At 40.9% G+C, this 17,178-nt stretch overlaps 1 protein-coding gene across 3 annotated transcripts in view; it reads right to left on the bottom strand.

Moving 5' to 3' along the window:
- Positions 1 to 16,627, bottom strand: part of LOC137357048 (cytotoxic granule associated RNA binding protein TIA1-like) — a 43,246-nt gene extending 26,619 nt beyond the window's left edge. For 2 of the 3 annotated variants that reach the window (XM_068023012.1, XM_068023013.1), the window contains exons 1-2: positions 16,362 to 16,627; positions 758 to 854 (exon numbers count right to left, since the gene is read on the bottom strand). In XM_068023012.1, coding sequence (XP_067879113.1) covers positions 758 to 854; positions 16,362 to 16,396 — 132 coding nt within the window. In that variant the 5' untranslated portion in view covers positions 16,397 to 16,627. Of the gene's footprint in view, positions 1 to 757; positions 855 to 13,870; positions 13,926 to 16,361 lie in introns of those variants that run through there. The other variant, XM_068023014.1, reaches the window with a different exon arrangement.
- Positions 16,628 to 17,178: the final 551 nt, after the last annotated feature.

Raw genomic sequence — 17,178 nt, 5'->3', positions numbered from 1 at the left:
TTTCTCACCCGAAACTCGCGCTTCCTGCAGTGGTTGCAGGACAGGAATGAGAAGTTTGTTCAATTCGCCTCTCCCTAACTCATGGCATGTGTAGCACCTCAATGATTTCCCTGGCTAAGATTAGCTTACAAAAGATTAGTTTACAATACACATCAGGGATTTTGCTAGCTTGGATGGACCACAAACCAAACAGCACAAACATGTTCAGCTAACACAGGAATGACAGTTATATGGTAGGGTGAGTGAGGAAAAGTTGACAAAGACGGGAAACATTAGTGAATAACCTCTGCCAGGCAAATCAAAGTATGTTTGTGAACAAAATTCCCCCAATTCTTGTATTTGAGTTATCAAATTGAATGCAAAGAATGGAAATGTCACTTTGCACGAGTGAAGTCAATGGCTATACTACAATAATTAATTTCTGCTATAAAACTTGATTCATTGGAGTAACAATTCCTCTCTTAAAAAGACTAAACATGTTTAAAAATATTGTGCGACTGCACATCTTCCATTACTCAATGAAAGTTTTTTAAATCATTTTTAAAGTGGAGAGAAGTGATTCAGTTTTAATTTTGCTTTGCAATGGAACTTTTTTTTTTAGAAAAAGTGAAAAATGACGTAAGAGAATAACTTCTTGCATTTCTTCCAATGAGTAATATTTGGGTTTAAGTGTTCTTTGTCAAAGATGCATCCTTTCAATGAATAAATATGACAGACAATCAAACACCCTTCCTTTGTGTAAAAAAAGCCATCATACCTCAACAATCATCTTACAGCTTTTGCATGGTCCAATCTGACTGAAAAGTTGGAGAATGAGGGCTTCCGTCACATCTCTGGAGAGATTCCCCACATAGCTATCAAAACAAGAATAAAAAGCAAGTAACCATACAAAAGTAGTGAATTATCTACAAACACACACATACATTCAGAAAACTAACAAAAAATTTATCTGCAAATCTTTCCCATTACATCCCCTTAAACACCTTTCCCTAACTAAAAAACTAAGTAGGGTAAACTCATCCCTAGCTAAGATTCAGAATGCATCGACTCGTTCCACACCAATACATTACCAAACAACCATGTCGCAGTGTTACAAGACCACTTTTTTCTATTTAAAAAGTAACTTTGGATCTTTTAAAACCATTTTTCATTTAACAAAACATTTCTTGGCTCAAGGTCATTGGAAGCAAACAATATATTACAGCAGATAGGGAACACCAATGGTTTATGGAGATTTAGCTTTGCTTAAATATAGTTAGTAAATAATGAACTATGTTGGTTCAAGTGCTCAGTGTGAAAAACGAGAACCGATTCAACATCACTTCCAACACATATTTTTGCAATAGTTCGAACATGCTGACTTGCAAAACATCAGCAGCCTAACATTTTGACAGACCAATTTGATTAAGTAGGGTTTAAAGTTTAGTGTAGGTGATAATTGGAATACACTTCAAAATACAAATAAGCTAGAGGAGGATTGGAAAAACTATAGTTTATAAAAGTTGGAAGAACTTCAAAGCAGCAAAAGGTATTGTCAAACTGCAGAAATCAATTTGGTTAACAAGTAGATTTTCAAACAATTAAACATTAACTAAATGATAAAAGATACAGAAACAGGCCATCCAGATCAACATTCCCACGTCAGTATTTATCCCCAAGAGCAAATAGTTCTAATAACACTTATTCATCCTATTCCGACAGCCCTTCAACCCCTTTTTCCGCATTGGGCTAAGCAAATCAAATCTTGAATGTCAACACAGTCTCTTACTTGTTCTTTGGCCTCCTTGTCTCGAGAGACAATGGGTAAGCGCCTAGAGGTGGCCAGTGGTTTGTGGAGCAGAGCCTGGAGTGGCTATAAAGGCCAATTCTGGAGTGACAGGCTCTTCCACAGGTGCTGCAAATAAAATTGGTTGTCGGGGCTGTTACACAGTTGGCTCTCTTTGCGCTTCTGTCTTTTTTCCTGCCAACTGCTAAGTCTCTTCAGCCCCGCCTTTATGGCCATCCGCCAGCTCTGGCGATCACTGGCAACTGACCCCCACAACTTGTGACACAGTCTCTACTCAACCACTAACCCAGTAAGTGAATTTCACATCCTCACAACTCTACAAAAAGGGCTTCACTTGAGCACTGTTGTCACTTAAAGCTGATGGTGAGTAACAGAATTTGATAAAGAAATAATGCTATATAAGCTACTTTGCATCTCTCAAGAAGATTAGGGTAAATCTTTGGACAAGCACAGAATCAGATTTCCAAGGAAAGCAAAAATATTTAATGCATAAATAATGCTACAAGATTTTAATAAAAGTATTTGATGTTTAAGAGTTAACATCCGAAGCACTTAAAGTAGCCAGAAGCGCTGCACAAAGAACAGCCAGGCGCTGTGCAAATGACTACTGGCAACACCGATGCAATCGTATTCAGCTGGCCTCCGATGCTGGTATCAGAGGAATGCATTAAGAGCGCTTTTGGGCCAACCATCAAGACGATCGCACCCCCACCCCCAAGTCTAAATCAGGGGACACGATCACTGACCAAAGCAAGCAAATAGACCACTGGGTGGAGCACTACCTAGAACTATGCTCCAGGGAAAATGTTGTCACTGAGACCGCCCTCAATGCAGCCCAGTCTCTGCCAATCATGGATGAGCTGGACGAACTGCCAATAAAATCGGAACTCAGTGATGCCACTGATTCTCTAGCCAGCGGAAAAGCCCCTGGGAAGGACAGCATTACCCCTGAAATAATCAAGAGTGCCAAGCCTGCTATACTCTCAGCAATCCATGAACTGCTTTGCCTGTGCTGGGATGAGGGAGCAGTACCACAGGACATGCGCGATGCCAATATCATCCTCTATAACAACAAGGGTGACCGCGGTGACTGCAACAACGACCATAGAATCTCCCTGCTCAGCATAGTGGGTAAAGTCTTTGCTCGAGTCATTTTAAACAGGCTCCAGAAGCTGGCTGAGCATGTCTACCCTGAGGCACAGCGTGGCTTTCGAGCAGAGAGATCCATCATTGACATGCTGTTCTCCCTTCGCCAGCTGCAGGAGAAATGACACAAACAGATGCCCCTCTACGTTGCTTTCTTAGATCTCACCAAAGCCTTTGACCTTGTCAGCAGACGTGGTGTCTTCAGACTGTCCACCAAAGCTACTAAGTATCATCACCTCACTCCATGACAATATGAAAAGCACAATTCAGCATAGTGGTGCCTCATCAGACCCCTTTCCTCTACTGAGTGGCGTAAAACAGGGCTGTGTTCTCACACCTACACTGTTTGGCATCTTCTTCTCCCTGCTGATCTCACATGCTTTCAAGTCTTCAGAAGAAGGTATTTTCCACTACACAAGATCAGATGGCAGGTTGTTCAACCTTGCCCATCTAAGAGCGAAGACCAAAGTACGGAAGGTCCTCATCAGGGAACTCCCCTTTGCTGACAATGCTGCATTGACATCTCACACAGAACAGTGTCTGCAGAGACCCACCGACAGGATTGCGGCTGCCTGCAACAATTTTGACCTAACCATCAGCCTCAAGGAAATGAACATCATGGGACAGGACTTCAGAAATGCTCCATCCATCAATATCGGCAACCACGCTCTGGAAGTGGTTTAAGAGTTCACCTACCTAGGCTCAACTATCACCAATAACCTGTCTCTCGATGCAGAAATCAACAAGCGCATGGGAAAGGTGTCCGCTGCTATGTCCAGACTGGCCAAGGTGGTGTGGGAAAATGGCGCACTGACACAGAACACAAAAGTCCGAGTGTATCAAGCCTGTGTCCTCAGTACCTCGCTCTACAGCAGCAAGGCCTGGACAACGTATGGCAGCCAAGAGCGACGTCTCAATTCATTCCATCTTCGCTGCCTCCGGAGAATCCTTGGCATCAGGTGGCAGGACCGTATCTCCAATGCAGAAGTCCTCGAGGCGGCCAACATCCCCAGCATATACACCCTACTGAGTCAGCGGCGCTTGAGATGGCTTGGCCATGTGAGCCGCATGGAAGGTGGCAGGATCCCCAAGGACATATTGTACAACGAGCTCGTCACTGGTATCAGACCCACCGGCCGTCCATGTCCCTGCTTGAAAGATGTCTGCAAACGCGACATGAAGTCCTGTGACATTGACCACAAGTCGTGAGAGTCAGTTGCCAGTGATCGCCAGAGCTGGCGGATAGCCATAAAGGGCTAAAGTGTGGCAAGTCGAAGAGACTTAGCTCTTGGCAGGAAAAAAGACAGAAGCGCAAGGAGAGAGCCAACTGTGTAACAGCCCCAACATCCTATTTTATCTGCAGCGCCTGTGGAAGAGTCTGTCACTCTAGAATTGGCCTTTATAGCCACTCCAGGCGCTGCTTCACAAACCACTGACCACCTCCAGGCACTTACCCATTGTCTCTTGAGACAAGGAGGCCAAAGAAAAAGATTAGATGCTTAAGCAGACAAATCACAAGTCCATGCAACTCACATCTACAAGTTCTAAAGATGCTTTAATTTATAAAATTTTGATAAGTGGGGAATGCACTAGAGTTAGAAATGGAAAGCAGAAAGGTCACAGACCTGAAACGTTAACTCTGCTTCTCTCTCCACAGATGCTGCCTGACCTGAGTATTTCCAGCACTTTCTGCTTTTATTTCAGATTCCCAGCATCTGCAGTATTTTGCTTTTATTTTATATCTGATTTATCCAGTTCTGACAAAAAGTAATCAACCTGAAACGTTAACTCGGTTTCTCGCTGGACAGATGATGCCTGTCCTGTTGAGTATTTCAAGCATTTTCTCTTTTTAGATCTGATGTATATTATTCAGGCAGCAGACAACTATTTTTGAAAAAGCAAAGTACAGTAGATGCTGTAAATCTGCAATATAAACAAAAAAAAATGCATCAACATCCTGGGGGGGTTACCATTGACCAGAAACTTAGGCCTACTCCTAGGCCAGTCATGTAAACACTGTGGCTACAAGAGCAGGTCAATGGCTAGCAATTCTTCACTAGCTCACCTCCTGACTCCCCAAAGTCTGTCCATCATCTACAAGGTACAAGTCAGCAGTGAGGTAGAATACTCTCCACTTGCCTGGATGAGTGCAGCTCCAACAACACTCAAGAAGTTTTACACCACCACAAAGTGGCGAGCTTGATAGGCATACCATCCACCACCTTCAACATTCACTCCCTCCACCACTGACACACATTGGCAGCAGTCTGCACCATATACAAGATGCACTAGCAACTCACCAAGCCTCCTTCCACTGCACCTTCCAAACACGTGACCTCTACCAGTAGCAGATGCATGGGAACACCACCACCTGCAAGTTCCCCTCCAAGCCACACATCATCCCAATTTGGAAATATATCGCCGTTCCTTCACTGTCGCTGGATCAAAAACCCGAAACTCCCTCCCTAACAGCACTGTAGGTGTACTTACACCAGACAGACTATAGCGATTCAAGGCAGCAGCTCACCACCTCCCTCTCAAGGGCAACTAGCAATGGGCAACAAATGCTGGCGTTGCCAGCAACGCCCACATCCCATGCATGAACGAAATAAAGGATGTTGATAACAGAATTAATAATGCTTTCATTTTTAAAAGTTTATTTTATTCTGGGGAGATTCTCAATTAGAATATGGAAAAAAAGAGAACTCCACTGTTTTAAAAAAAAAGTCTGGAGGAATACCTGAAAACTATCGACCAGTCACTTTTAATTGAAGCAGGAACAACCACAGAAAGTATTTTGATACATCACAAGGAGACTGGTTTGAGGGGTCACACGTGGAAAAATACAAACTAACAAAAGCTTGCCAGTGTGGATTCAAAAAGCAGAGATCATGCACAATTAATAAAGCAAATATTTAACTCAGTCTAAGACAGGTAAGAAGGAACACCTCTCAACACAATAGAGGGAGATGTTGAGAAGATGGGGTTGAGTTCAATCAAAAGACAATTATATATCCGTTAATAAAGGCAAATACTGCGGGTGCTGGAAATCTGAAATAAAAACAAAGTACTGGAAACATACAGCAGGTCTGGCGGCAAATATATCCTTTCCCCGTTTCTAAAATATTTTGCTTTTGTCCACTGTCGATCTAGAGTGGGCACTGAAACCTGTGCCTTAGTGTTCCAACACGAAATATATCACTGAACAAACCAGCGGAATTTATAATTTATCATAAATGGGTCAACATACTAACAGCATAAACCTTCACCTACATATGTAATGTGCACGTATACTGTCAGAATTTAACTGGACAGCACAGCCACATAAACATGAAGGAAAAAAGACTTGATGCTGGCTCACTGTCAAGACAGTAGTGAACTCTATCATGGTATATTTTCACTTGTACAAATATAGGGTATAGATGACCCACTCATTGAGTTTGTAATGTTAAATAGTAACACAGACAAAGTTTCAACTGAGTTCACTTGAAAGTGCACTCACAGGGGGGAAAAAAACCTGACGGAATTCTAAAATTCTGCACATATCCTCTTACTGCATGCAGGCAACCTATACTGCATAGGGGGAATATTCAAACTTTGTATCCATTTGGATGCTTCAAAAAAAGGGTAATAGAATAACAATACAAGAAAACTTCCTAAAATTTGCTAAGCACCAGCTAAGTGCAACAAATGTTGCCCAAATATTAAGCTTTCACTTATTTCCAAAGCAAACTTTGACGACACTATCCATAACATTTTGAACCATTATTTCAAAACGGACAGAGTGTTCATCAAGAAGCCTTGGCAAGTTGCTGCACTGCATCTAGTAGATGGTACACACTGCAGATGTGGTGCCCTGGTGGTGGACAGAGTGAACATTTATGGTCGTGGGTGGGGTGCCAATCAAGCAGGCTATGCCCTGGATGATGAGCTTCTTCAGTATAGTTGAAGCAGCACTCATCCAGGCAACCACAGAATATTCCATCACACTCCTGACCAACCTTCCCTCTAAGCCACGCAGCAATCATGCGGAGCAATATACAAGGGGCCGCGCAGTGCAACAAGTACGCCACACACAGCAAACAGAAATTAGAGGGAGCAGTGACCCTGACTTGTGCCTTGATAATAGAAAGGCTTTCGTAAGGTGATGGGTTAGTTGCCGCAGAATAACCAGCCTCTGACTTGCTCTTGTAATCAAAGCATGTGTGTGACTGGTCCAGCTAAGTTTATGTTAATGTTGGGGGAATTCAACAATGATAATGCCATTGAATGTCAAGGAAAGGTGGTTAGCACTTCCCTTGTTGGAGATGATTACTGCCTGGCACTTCTAAATTTAGATTCAAGTGCCACACAAGAAATGGTCAAAAAGTCTTCAAATTTCAAATTTAGTGTGCTTGCAATTCAATTACTTCAAAGCTGTCTTGTACATTTGGTACAGAAATATTAACAGGTGTAAACTACCTTTTGGATCATTCAGTAATTTGTTTCTCTTGCAATTTCCGCCACTCTACTCCTGAAGGTACCAATTTTCATTGGAATATACAGTGTAAGACGGCAGAACTGCATCCTACAAATCAACAGTCTTGCTGTCCTCATCCAAGGGAAAGTAGATGTGTTAATGGTTCCATTCCAAATTGGTGAGTTCACCAAACTAATGCTACCCCAATTTATATATTTTAAAACTGAAAAGGTAGAAACCTTTACCAACAAGAAAAATCCAGAAATGCTGAAGTTGTTATTTTATTAAAATTAACAATCTTGATGGGAATTCCTCTAAAGAGCTAAAGTTAAGTGGAAGATATTCTATTCTGATACTCATTTGAGGGTTTGATGAAAAGATATACGGTATTATTCTGGGTTTCTTCATTATTCAAGTTGATATTTTCAGAAAGTCCTGTGGATTGAAATATTGCAACAATATGTGTCTGTTCTTGCCACCATCGGACAACAGTAAAATAAACAATGTAGTCTGAATAAAGTGGACAGACACCAAGAACAGTTCTGATGAATGTTGACAGAACTGAAACGTGAACTTTGCTTCTCTCGGGACAGATGCTGCCAGACCTAAATATTTCCAGCACTTTTTGTTTTTGCTTCAGATATCCAGCATCTGCAGTATTTTGCTTTTATTAACCAAGAACAGCAATGTGGGGTCTGCTTCAGAATCTGAAAACAACACTAGGATGAACAGTCACATTTTCTAGCAAATCACAATTTGTAGAAGTAAGGAGATCATGTGGCTACATAATACATTTATAAAGTTTCCCCAGCCTAATCCAGGGGCCGGGGGGGGGGGGGGGCGGCGGCAGGTGGGAGAAAAAGGCCAAATCTAAACTTCAGATTAAGAAGCCGTAGGTTTACAAATGAATTTTTAGCTTGAATGCTATGCAAGATGCATTAATGTACTGCTGTTATAGAATCCATAGAAATTGCGCAATAAGTTTAGAGTTGTACCTTGTATTTACCAAGTCGAAAAATTTAGCGACTTAAATCACCTTTAGGACTTCAATATTGAACACACTATTTTGCTTCATTTTCCATGAATGGGAATGTTTATTTATGTATTTGGAGATACAGCACTGAAACAGGCCCTTCGGCCCACCGAGTCCGTGCCGACCAACAACCACCCATTTATACTAATCCTACATTAACCCCATATTCTCTACCACATCCCCATCATTCTCCTACCACCGACCTACACTAGGGGCAATTTACAAATCAACCTGCAAGTCTTTGGCTGTGGGGGGGAAACCGGAGCACCTGGCAGAAACCCACGCAGACACAGGGAGAACTTGCAAACTCCGCACAGGCAGTACTCAGAACTGAACCCAGGTCGCTGGAGCTGTGAGGCTGCGGTGCTAACCACTGTGCCACTGTTTGAATTTTATTAATAATCTATTGCACTAAAAAATGTTACAATCAATTTTTTTCTTTTAAAAGTATGATAGGAGTGTAATGCCCCATGATGGAACAGTTTAAAGACCCCACTTCCTTAAAAAAGCTCGCAAGGACTTGAGTTTTAATTTTTGCTACTTCTTCATATTCAGCTGCTCAAGATTTTCCAAAAGCTGTTCTCACAGGTGGATCAGCATGGTTTAAGGTGAAACAACAACAAAATTACTCCCTCTGCAAAAGCACCCTCCGGGATAGAAGTATTAGCACAACTCTTTACCTTACCCCCTGACAATTGTTTTTTTGAACACCAATATCAAACCAGTTATGGATTTTCATGTCAACACCTAACCTCACAGTAAAAAAAATCACTGGCCCATCACAGATGTGCAAACATTGTAGATAAGGTTACCTGAGTTTTTCCTCTTGTAAATCAGTAACTTCATCCAGGTGTGCATTTTTAATTTTTGAAAAGCTTTAAAATACTCTGCAGCACAACCATTTATATATTCCGAATAATTACAAGTTAAAAACATGATTAAGTTAAATTAAGAACTGCCATTTAAGGCAGTCACTATCCAATTCTTCATGATGCGATACTTTTTTCAAAAAAAGGGAAGAGATAAGAAGGTGAAGAACAGAGCTCCCAGTGCCATGTAAAAAGGGCATTTTTTTTAATGCAGATGGATTAAAATGTATTGCTCATTTGTGAAAGAATGCACGTCCGCACTTTTGAGGAAACCAACGCTAATGTAGACTTATCAAAGTTGAGGCCCATGGGATTAAATGGACAGTGGCAACGTAGATACAAAGTTGGCAATGGGACATAAAGCAGAGATTCACGGTGAAAGGTTTTTCAGACTGGACAGACGTATACAGTGGCGCTCCCCAGGAATAGGTATTAAGGACATTTTTTTTTAATATACATTGATGACCTGGAGTTGGGTATACAGGGCATAATCTCAAAGTCTTCAAATGACATGAAACTTGGAAATGTCGTAAACAAAGACAAATTGGTGAAATGGGAAGGCATATGCCAGATGCAATGTAAAGCAGAGAAGTGCGAACTGATACTTTAGTAAGAAAAATGGGAAGAGGCAGTATGAACTAAATGGGACAATTGTCAAGTGGGTGCAGGAACAGAGAGACCTGGGGCTATATGCACACAATCTTTGAAGATGGGCAGGGCAAGTTGAGAAGGCTGTTACAAAAGGATGTAGGATCTTTGGCTTTATTAAATCAAGGCAAAGGGTACAAAAGCAAGAAATTTATGTTAAATCTTTATGGAACACTGGTTAGGCCTCAGCTGGAGTGCTGTGTTCAGTTCTGGGCATGACACTTCGATGAGGATGTTAACACCTTAGAGAGCGTGAATAGAAGATTTACTAGAATGGTACCAGTGTTGAAGGACTTCAGTGATGTGGAGAGACCAGAGAAGCTGGGGTTATTCTCATTAAAGAGGAGAAGGTGAAGAGGAGATTTGCTATAAGTGTTTAAAATCATGAATGGTTTTGAGTAAATAGGGAGAAACTGGTAGAAAGGCCTGTAGCCAGAGGACACACAATTAAGGCTATTGGCAAAGAAAACAGAGGCGATGAGGAATCTTATTTAAAACCACAGCAAGTTGTTGTGATCTGGGATGAACTGCCTGAAAAAGTTGTGGAAGGAGATTGAATACTAACTTTCAAAAGGGAATTGGATAAATACTTGGGGGCGGGGGAAAATCAGTGTTGTGGGAAAGAGGAAGGGAGTGGGATTAATTGGATAACTCTATCAAAGGGCCGGCATAAGCAAGATGCGCTGAATGGCCACCTTCTGTGCTGTATCATTCTATGATCATTTCTACACAAGAAAAGTGTTACTGATTTTTTACTACTATTTAGCCTTTGATCAAGCTGGTCTTGTTCACGATTCTTATTTATCACATTCATGAAATACTAGAAAAGATGATGCACGATCAAAAAGCCCAACACAAAGATTCACTGACATCAAAACTTTTAAAAAGTACTACTGTTTAACATAATAGGGAAGAAAATGGATTACAATAGTACAGAATATGAATGCAGTTGACTGCAGATCCTACATGGCTCTTTTTAGTTGATATGCAAAGGTGAAATTAAATATTTTGCCACAGAGAGAATTCCCAATAGCTTTGACAAAACTCAAGAACCTGACCAAAAAATGTCAGGAGTCTAAGAAGTTCTAACTAAGAATTGACAGAAAATGAGATGTTATTACTCTCTATGCATTGGCATACGTTTATAATTGCAGTATTACTGCTCAAGGACAGAGTATTGCTGAAACATCTACGTTATCACTTTTGCCAAGTGGCAAGTGACCACTTACACTGGGACACAAGATGTGTCCCCATCTTTCAAAGTCCTGAGCACAAATATGACAGACGTTGAACTTTACCACAATCTTATCTTTGCTCTATTGAAGGTGCAACCATGCTGAGGTATGGTTCCACATGTCGTGACAGCCATCCAGTCCCTCACCGAAGAGATGACTTTTCACATGCGAGTGAATAGAATGTTCCAGCAGACTATTTGTCCACGAGATTTGATTTTGCTCTCACCTGTCATGCACACCTGCATTTGACATCTAGATCACTAAACAGTGATCAGGAGCAGAAACTCTGGCTGATGCTCCTCCCGTACCTAGAGGCCCACCGTTGTGCGCTCTCTGCTGCAATGAAGTGCGATCAACTATTTTTACACAGCCCGGGACAGAACTTCCACCAACGCACCACTCTCCCACCCCATCCTACTAAACTTCCAAGTACCTGGAAAATGGGAGTCCACTGCAGACAGGAAGCAGCAATCTCAATTCCCTTAGCACACCACAATGTAAATGATAAATCTGATGACATACTAAGAGATCCCACTCCCCGACATTTTCACCGATTTAAAATATTGCCAAATAAAAATTTTAACAGCTGCTCTTTGCAGCAGAATTTCGACATTAGCAATTTCACTAAACTATGCCAAGTTAACACATGTTGATCCTTTCAGAAAGCTACAATGTTACATTACTTGCCATTTCCTGCCATTTTTGATTTTAGGTCTTAGTCCAAACTAAGATTACATTTTGTTTCATTTAATGTGCCCTTTAAACCACCAGAACATGGTCACAGTGACTACGTGCTATGGAACACCAGCAGTAAAATGTTACAATTTTAACCAACTGAGTGCACTTATACCCTTTTCAGTATACCAAGATGAGCAACATGAAAAACTCTAGTTGTTTCATGGATTTATTCAAACACTTCTGTTCAAAGCAATGAATAATTAACTCCAAAGTTAGTTATACACATTATAAAAAAAAAAGTCATATGTCTAACTGGGATATTTTTCCATGTTAAAGGCTCATCGAAATGTAAGTTTCAATGATCATGAGGGAACAGCCCAAATAAGACAATCCAAGTGCCACATAAAGTTCTGCTACTTCCATGAAAACATTTGCTTTCATGCCACAGATTTTCTGTTTGAAATTAATACTAGTTTTATTTTCTAAGAGGCTCTGGGAAAATTGCACCACAATAGAGAACTGGTATCTCTGTTCACTGCTTTTCCACTTTACTTATAATGAGGTCACTGTTCTTAATAAAGTCCTATTGAAGGTTCGAGATTTGCAATTCTGTTAGGGAGGGGGGAACGGGGAGGAAGAATGGGGTTCTGCAACTTAAGTTTTGAATGGAAACCCAGCAATCATGGCAAATATCCTTAAAAATGTGGGTACTCAATTTAGCTAAGCTTCTGGGAGGTTAGTTTCTTTATATTAGAGCAAAAAAGCAATGAGAGCATAATATTCTGTGGCAAAACTCCTTCAATGTACAAGTTCACTTGGCTTTCTTTTAAATTTACAACTTTGACAACTGGCAATTCTGTGTTCTAGATCAGCACATCACATTTATCATTGGCAATTCTGTGTTCTACATCAGCACATCACATTTATCATGGGCAATTCTGTGTTCTAGATCAGCACATCACATTTATCATGGGCAAATCTGTGTTCTAGATCAGCACATCACAGTTATCATTGGCAATTCTGTGTTCTAGATCAGCACATCACAGTTATCATTGGCAGTTCTGTGTTCTAGATCAGCACATCACATTTATCTTTTGCGATTCTGTGTTCTAGATCAGCACAGCACATTTATCTTTGGCGATTCTGTGCTCTAGATCAGTACATCACATTTATTATTGGGGATTAGGTGTTCTAGATCAGCACATCACATTTATTATTGGCAATTCTGTGTTCTAGATCAGCACAGCACATTTATATCTTTGGGAATTGGGTGTTCTAGATCCGCACATCACATTTTCCATTGGGAATTGGGTGTTCCAGATCAGCACATCACATTTTTCACTGGGAATTGGGTGTTCCAGATGAGCACATCACATTTTCCATTGGGAATTGGGTGTTCCAGATCAGCACATCACATTTTTCACTGGGAATTGGGTGTTCCAGATCAGCACATCACATTTTTCACTGGGAATTGAGTGTTCTTCATCAACACATCACATTTAGAGGACCTGATCTAAGTGATCTTACTGAAGTCACTTCATAAATAAAATTTTCCACATGATTAAGTGTTGAACCTTCAATTGAGAATCAACAAAGTTTACCAACGATCATAAACCAATGCAGAACACAGCTTCGTGTGTAATTGCTTATTCATTGAATTCATTTTTTTGACATGGGATTTGATTATCATTGTATGAGTTTAATTTCTGTTGGTCCACTGTAGTACTCCACAATGTGCACTGTAGACAGTATCTACAGGAGGTTCAACAGTAGCTAACCAGTTCAGGCTTACGATTTATCTTAAGAACCATAATATAATTTAAATTACAGTAAAAAAAAAAGTTCAATCACTCTCATTTCAATATTAATTTTAGATAATTGAAATCATCAGCAAAAGGAATTAAAACAAAAAATATAGACAACACTACCATTAATAAGCAGGCTAACACCCCGACTACTAATTCCAGCTGTGAGCTGTGCCAGAGAATCTGGGGCTAATAAACTGAAAGAACTTGCCTTTATATGTCTTTCATGACCTTAGGACATCCCAAAACACTTTACAACCCATGAAGATGAAGTACTTTTGAAGTGTAGTCACTATTGTAATGTAGAAATGTAATGTCATTGCATTATTAAACAAGTACACATGAACACATTGGATTGGGCTGTCCAAGGTTGCATCTATCAGCTGGGGACAGAGTGACCAAGATAAAGTAGTGAGGAGTGGCTTACATATCAGTACAGATCCAGTATCCAATCAGAAAGGCAGGTGTGCTTTATTATTAAAGTAATGGAATATAGGCACCAATCTGAAAGAATTATATTGAAAGTAAAAGCCAAAAGGGTGGGACTATGGAGCAAAGAGTTAAATGCAACAAATGGTAGACAAGAGTTGGAAGAGAAAGCATCACAGTAAGGTTCGCTAGCATTTATTGCCAACCTGGTCGCGACAACGGAGCAACTGTCCACGTGATTTGAAAAACACCTCAAGCATGTAATCTTCCAACAGAATCTTTTCAAGTAGGGCAGCCACCATCAAAAATGTAGTGCTGTCACTAGGAATTTTAGCAAAGTACATGTGAACATTTCATACAATGTGCCACTGAATGATTAAACAAAAAAAAACAGCAATACAATTACAGTTTCTGCTCTCCCAAGTTTGTATATCTGGAAAACAGTTTCAGCTATAGGATAGTATGAAGTACTAGTGGTGGGAGCAATCTGTGATGAATTGAGTACACAGAACATTGAAGGGCCTTGAGTGCAATTTTTCTTGTGTATTGCTACCAGTGTGCTGTGTGAAGAGACATTACAATAACAGGTTCAGTTTGCCATTTTGGCTAAGATTATGCTATTTTCAATAGTTCAGCTCACTTTCCACAAAGGAATTTTAAACTTAACCAAAGCCAATGGAAAAATCACATGACTGAACTAAAACTATTCCTCATATATTCCAATGGCAAGATTCTGACAATCAAACACACTCTCCGTTGGCTGCCAGATTCTTGCCAATAACACTATCAGAGAATCAAAATAATACTTAAAAATCTTGAACGATTTCTACAATTCAAAGTTGCCCTGTGCAGAATATCACACAAGATGACCACTGGTAAAAGTGCACCATTTGTATTGTCCTTCCCAGGATTGTAAATGCAACGTACTGTACTTGTTGCACAACCTGAGAGATAATGTTGTTTCCTATTCAGATGTTGGATGATGCAAGGACTAGTTTCAATGACTACATTTTGTAATATACTAATTTTAGTTCTGTGATTGGATTGAATACATCACATAATGTGACTAAAAACAGACTGGAAACCAATACATGCACTGGAAATTTTCTTTGGGGTTTTTAATCTAGAAATTATGAGTTTTAAAATCCAACTGTGGCCAACCGACTGGCAAAGCGGTGGCAGACAAACTAGACTCTCAAATGGAGGAGACATTTCAGTGAGCAGTCTTCATATTAAACTCTCAATAGTCAACCAGATGTACAACTATATATATTCTCATATACTGCAGTTTTCACTGACCAACCAAAGAACAGAATTTAATATGCCAAATGATTCAACTTAGGATAAGCGCTTCTGACAAATCCCTCAAAGTTAGGTATATTGTTCTGTCCGCACTTAACCACCAACTAATTCTTCTATAACCCACTGTACTCAACTCCCAACTGCGTAACTGCTCACAGATTTTATTCTAAAAACAAAGTAAAACAAAAAAATGCTCTAATTGGCACATTATATTAATCACCCAAACACAAAAGCACTTAAAAACACTGAACACAAACTGCATTTCAAACTGATATTTAAAAAAAAAATCAGGATTTGTCTCATCCACTGGAACTCCACAATTCATTGGGAGACAATGGGTAGAGTCATGTCTAAACTTAAATCCCACGAGGATTTTTGGTAACAAGCCTAAATATGTGAAAGGAGTAACATAGGGCTCTTCAGACCCACACAAAACTTGGGGAGGAGTGAGGTGGGGATAGAAAGAAAAAAAAAAAAATCTGAGGTCTCCCCAACTCCAAATTCAGATTGAGTGCGGGGGTGAAGGAATAGCTGAATCACTAAATGAAAGGAGAATGGACGTTAAGTATGTAAACACACAAGGCTGAGCCAAGTTTGAATGTCTTCCGGCAAAGACAAAATGCCTCCTCTGACCTCAGGGGAAGTTTTCCTTGAGAGTTACATTGGATTTATTCAGGCACTTGCAGTGAGGAAAGTGCGATGCTCTCTCCCCAACACACCGTCACGTCACCAAAAACAAATATAACCGGTCGACTCGAGGCCTGAGGCCTTCAGAGGAGTTGGAGCGTAAAGAGAAAATTGAGGCGGGGGGGGGGGGAAGGATGAAGCAGAGACTCAGGGCTTCTTCCTCCCACCCCTGAACCTGATCTTGTCCCCTGCACCCATAACCCAGGGGGTGGGGGGGGGGGAAGCGGGGGGTTGGTCGTTCGAGTGGATTGTAGGCCGCAAGCCTCTCCCGGCCGCCTACTCACAGGGTTCTCGGCTGCCCGTCGTCCTCCATCATCATGGTGGGAGCGTCGTGTGAAGCGCTGAGCCTCGGGGTTTTTTTTTTATATAAAGAAGACAATTAATTTTCTTCCGGTGATTAACCTGCCTAGGTGTGTTTTGTTTTTCTGAATGTGAAGAAAGCAGCGTCCGAACAAAGCCCGGAGGGAGGAGGTTGTTTTTAAGCAGATTGTCGGGCGGGCAGAGAGCAAAATAACTCCACAGACACTGGGAGAGAGAAAATGGCGGCTCGCCCCAGTGCGCCTGCGCCTGCCATTGGCCCCTCCTCCTCATGCAGTCAGGGGCGGGGCTGCAGCAAGTTCAGACCAAACTTTCACAAACTTTCCAACTCAACTTTGGCAACAAACCCATTCTTATTGATATAATGACAGCAGAACATGCTGTACTGCTTTATATTTCACATTAGATATTTTTATGAAGACGTAGATGTAAATAGAAATATATATAGAAGTAAGTTGCACTTTGAATATATAGACATTAGACATTCTCGCACCTACACTGTTTGGGATTTTCTTCTCCCTGCTGCTCTCACACGCGTTCAAGTCTTCAGAAGGAGGAATTTTCCTCCACGCAAGATCAGGTGGCAGGTTGTTCAACCTTGCCCGTCTAAGAGCGAAGACCAAAGTACGGAAAGTCCTCATCAGGGAACTCCTCTTTGCTGACGATGCTGCATTAACATCTCACACTGAAGAGTGTCTGCAGAGTCTCATCGACAGGTTTGCGGCTGCCTGCAACGAATTTGGCCTAACCATCAGCCTCAAGAAAACGAACATCATGGGACAG

This window comes from Heterodontus francisci, chromosome 47 (genome assembly GCF_036365525.1).
Source record: "Heterodontus francisci isolate sHetFra1 chromosome 47, sHetFra1.hap1, whole genome shotgun sequence".
NCBI classification, from domain to species: Eukaryota; Metazoa; Chordata; class Chondrichthyes; order Heterodontiformes; family Heterodontidae; genus Heterodontus; species Heterodontus francisci.
This window is presented reverse-complemented; position numbering and strand designations above follow the sequence as displayed.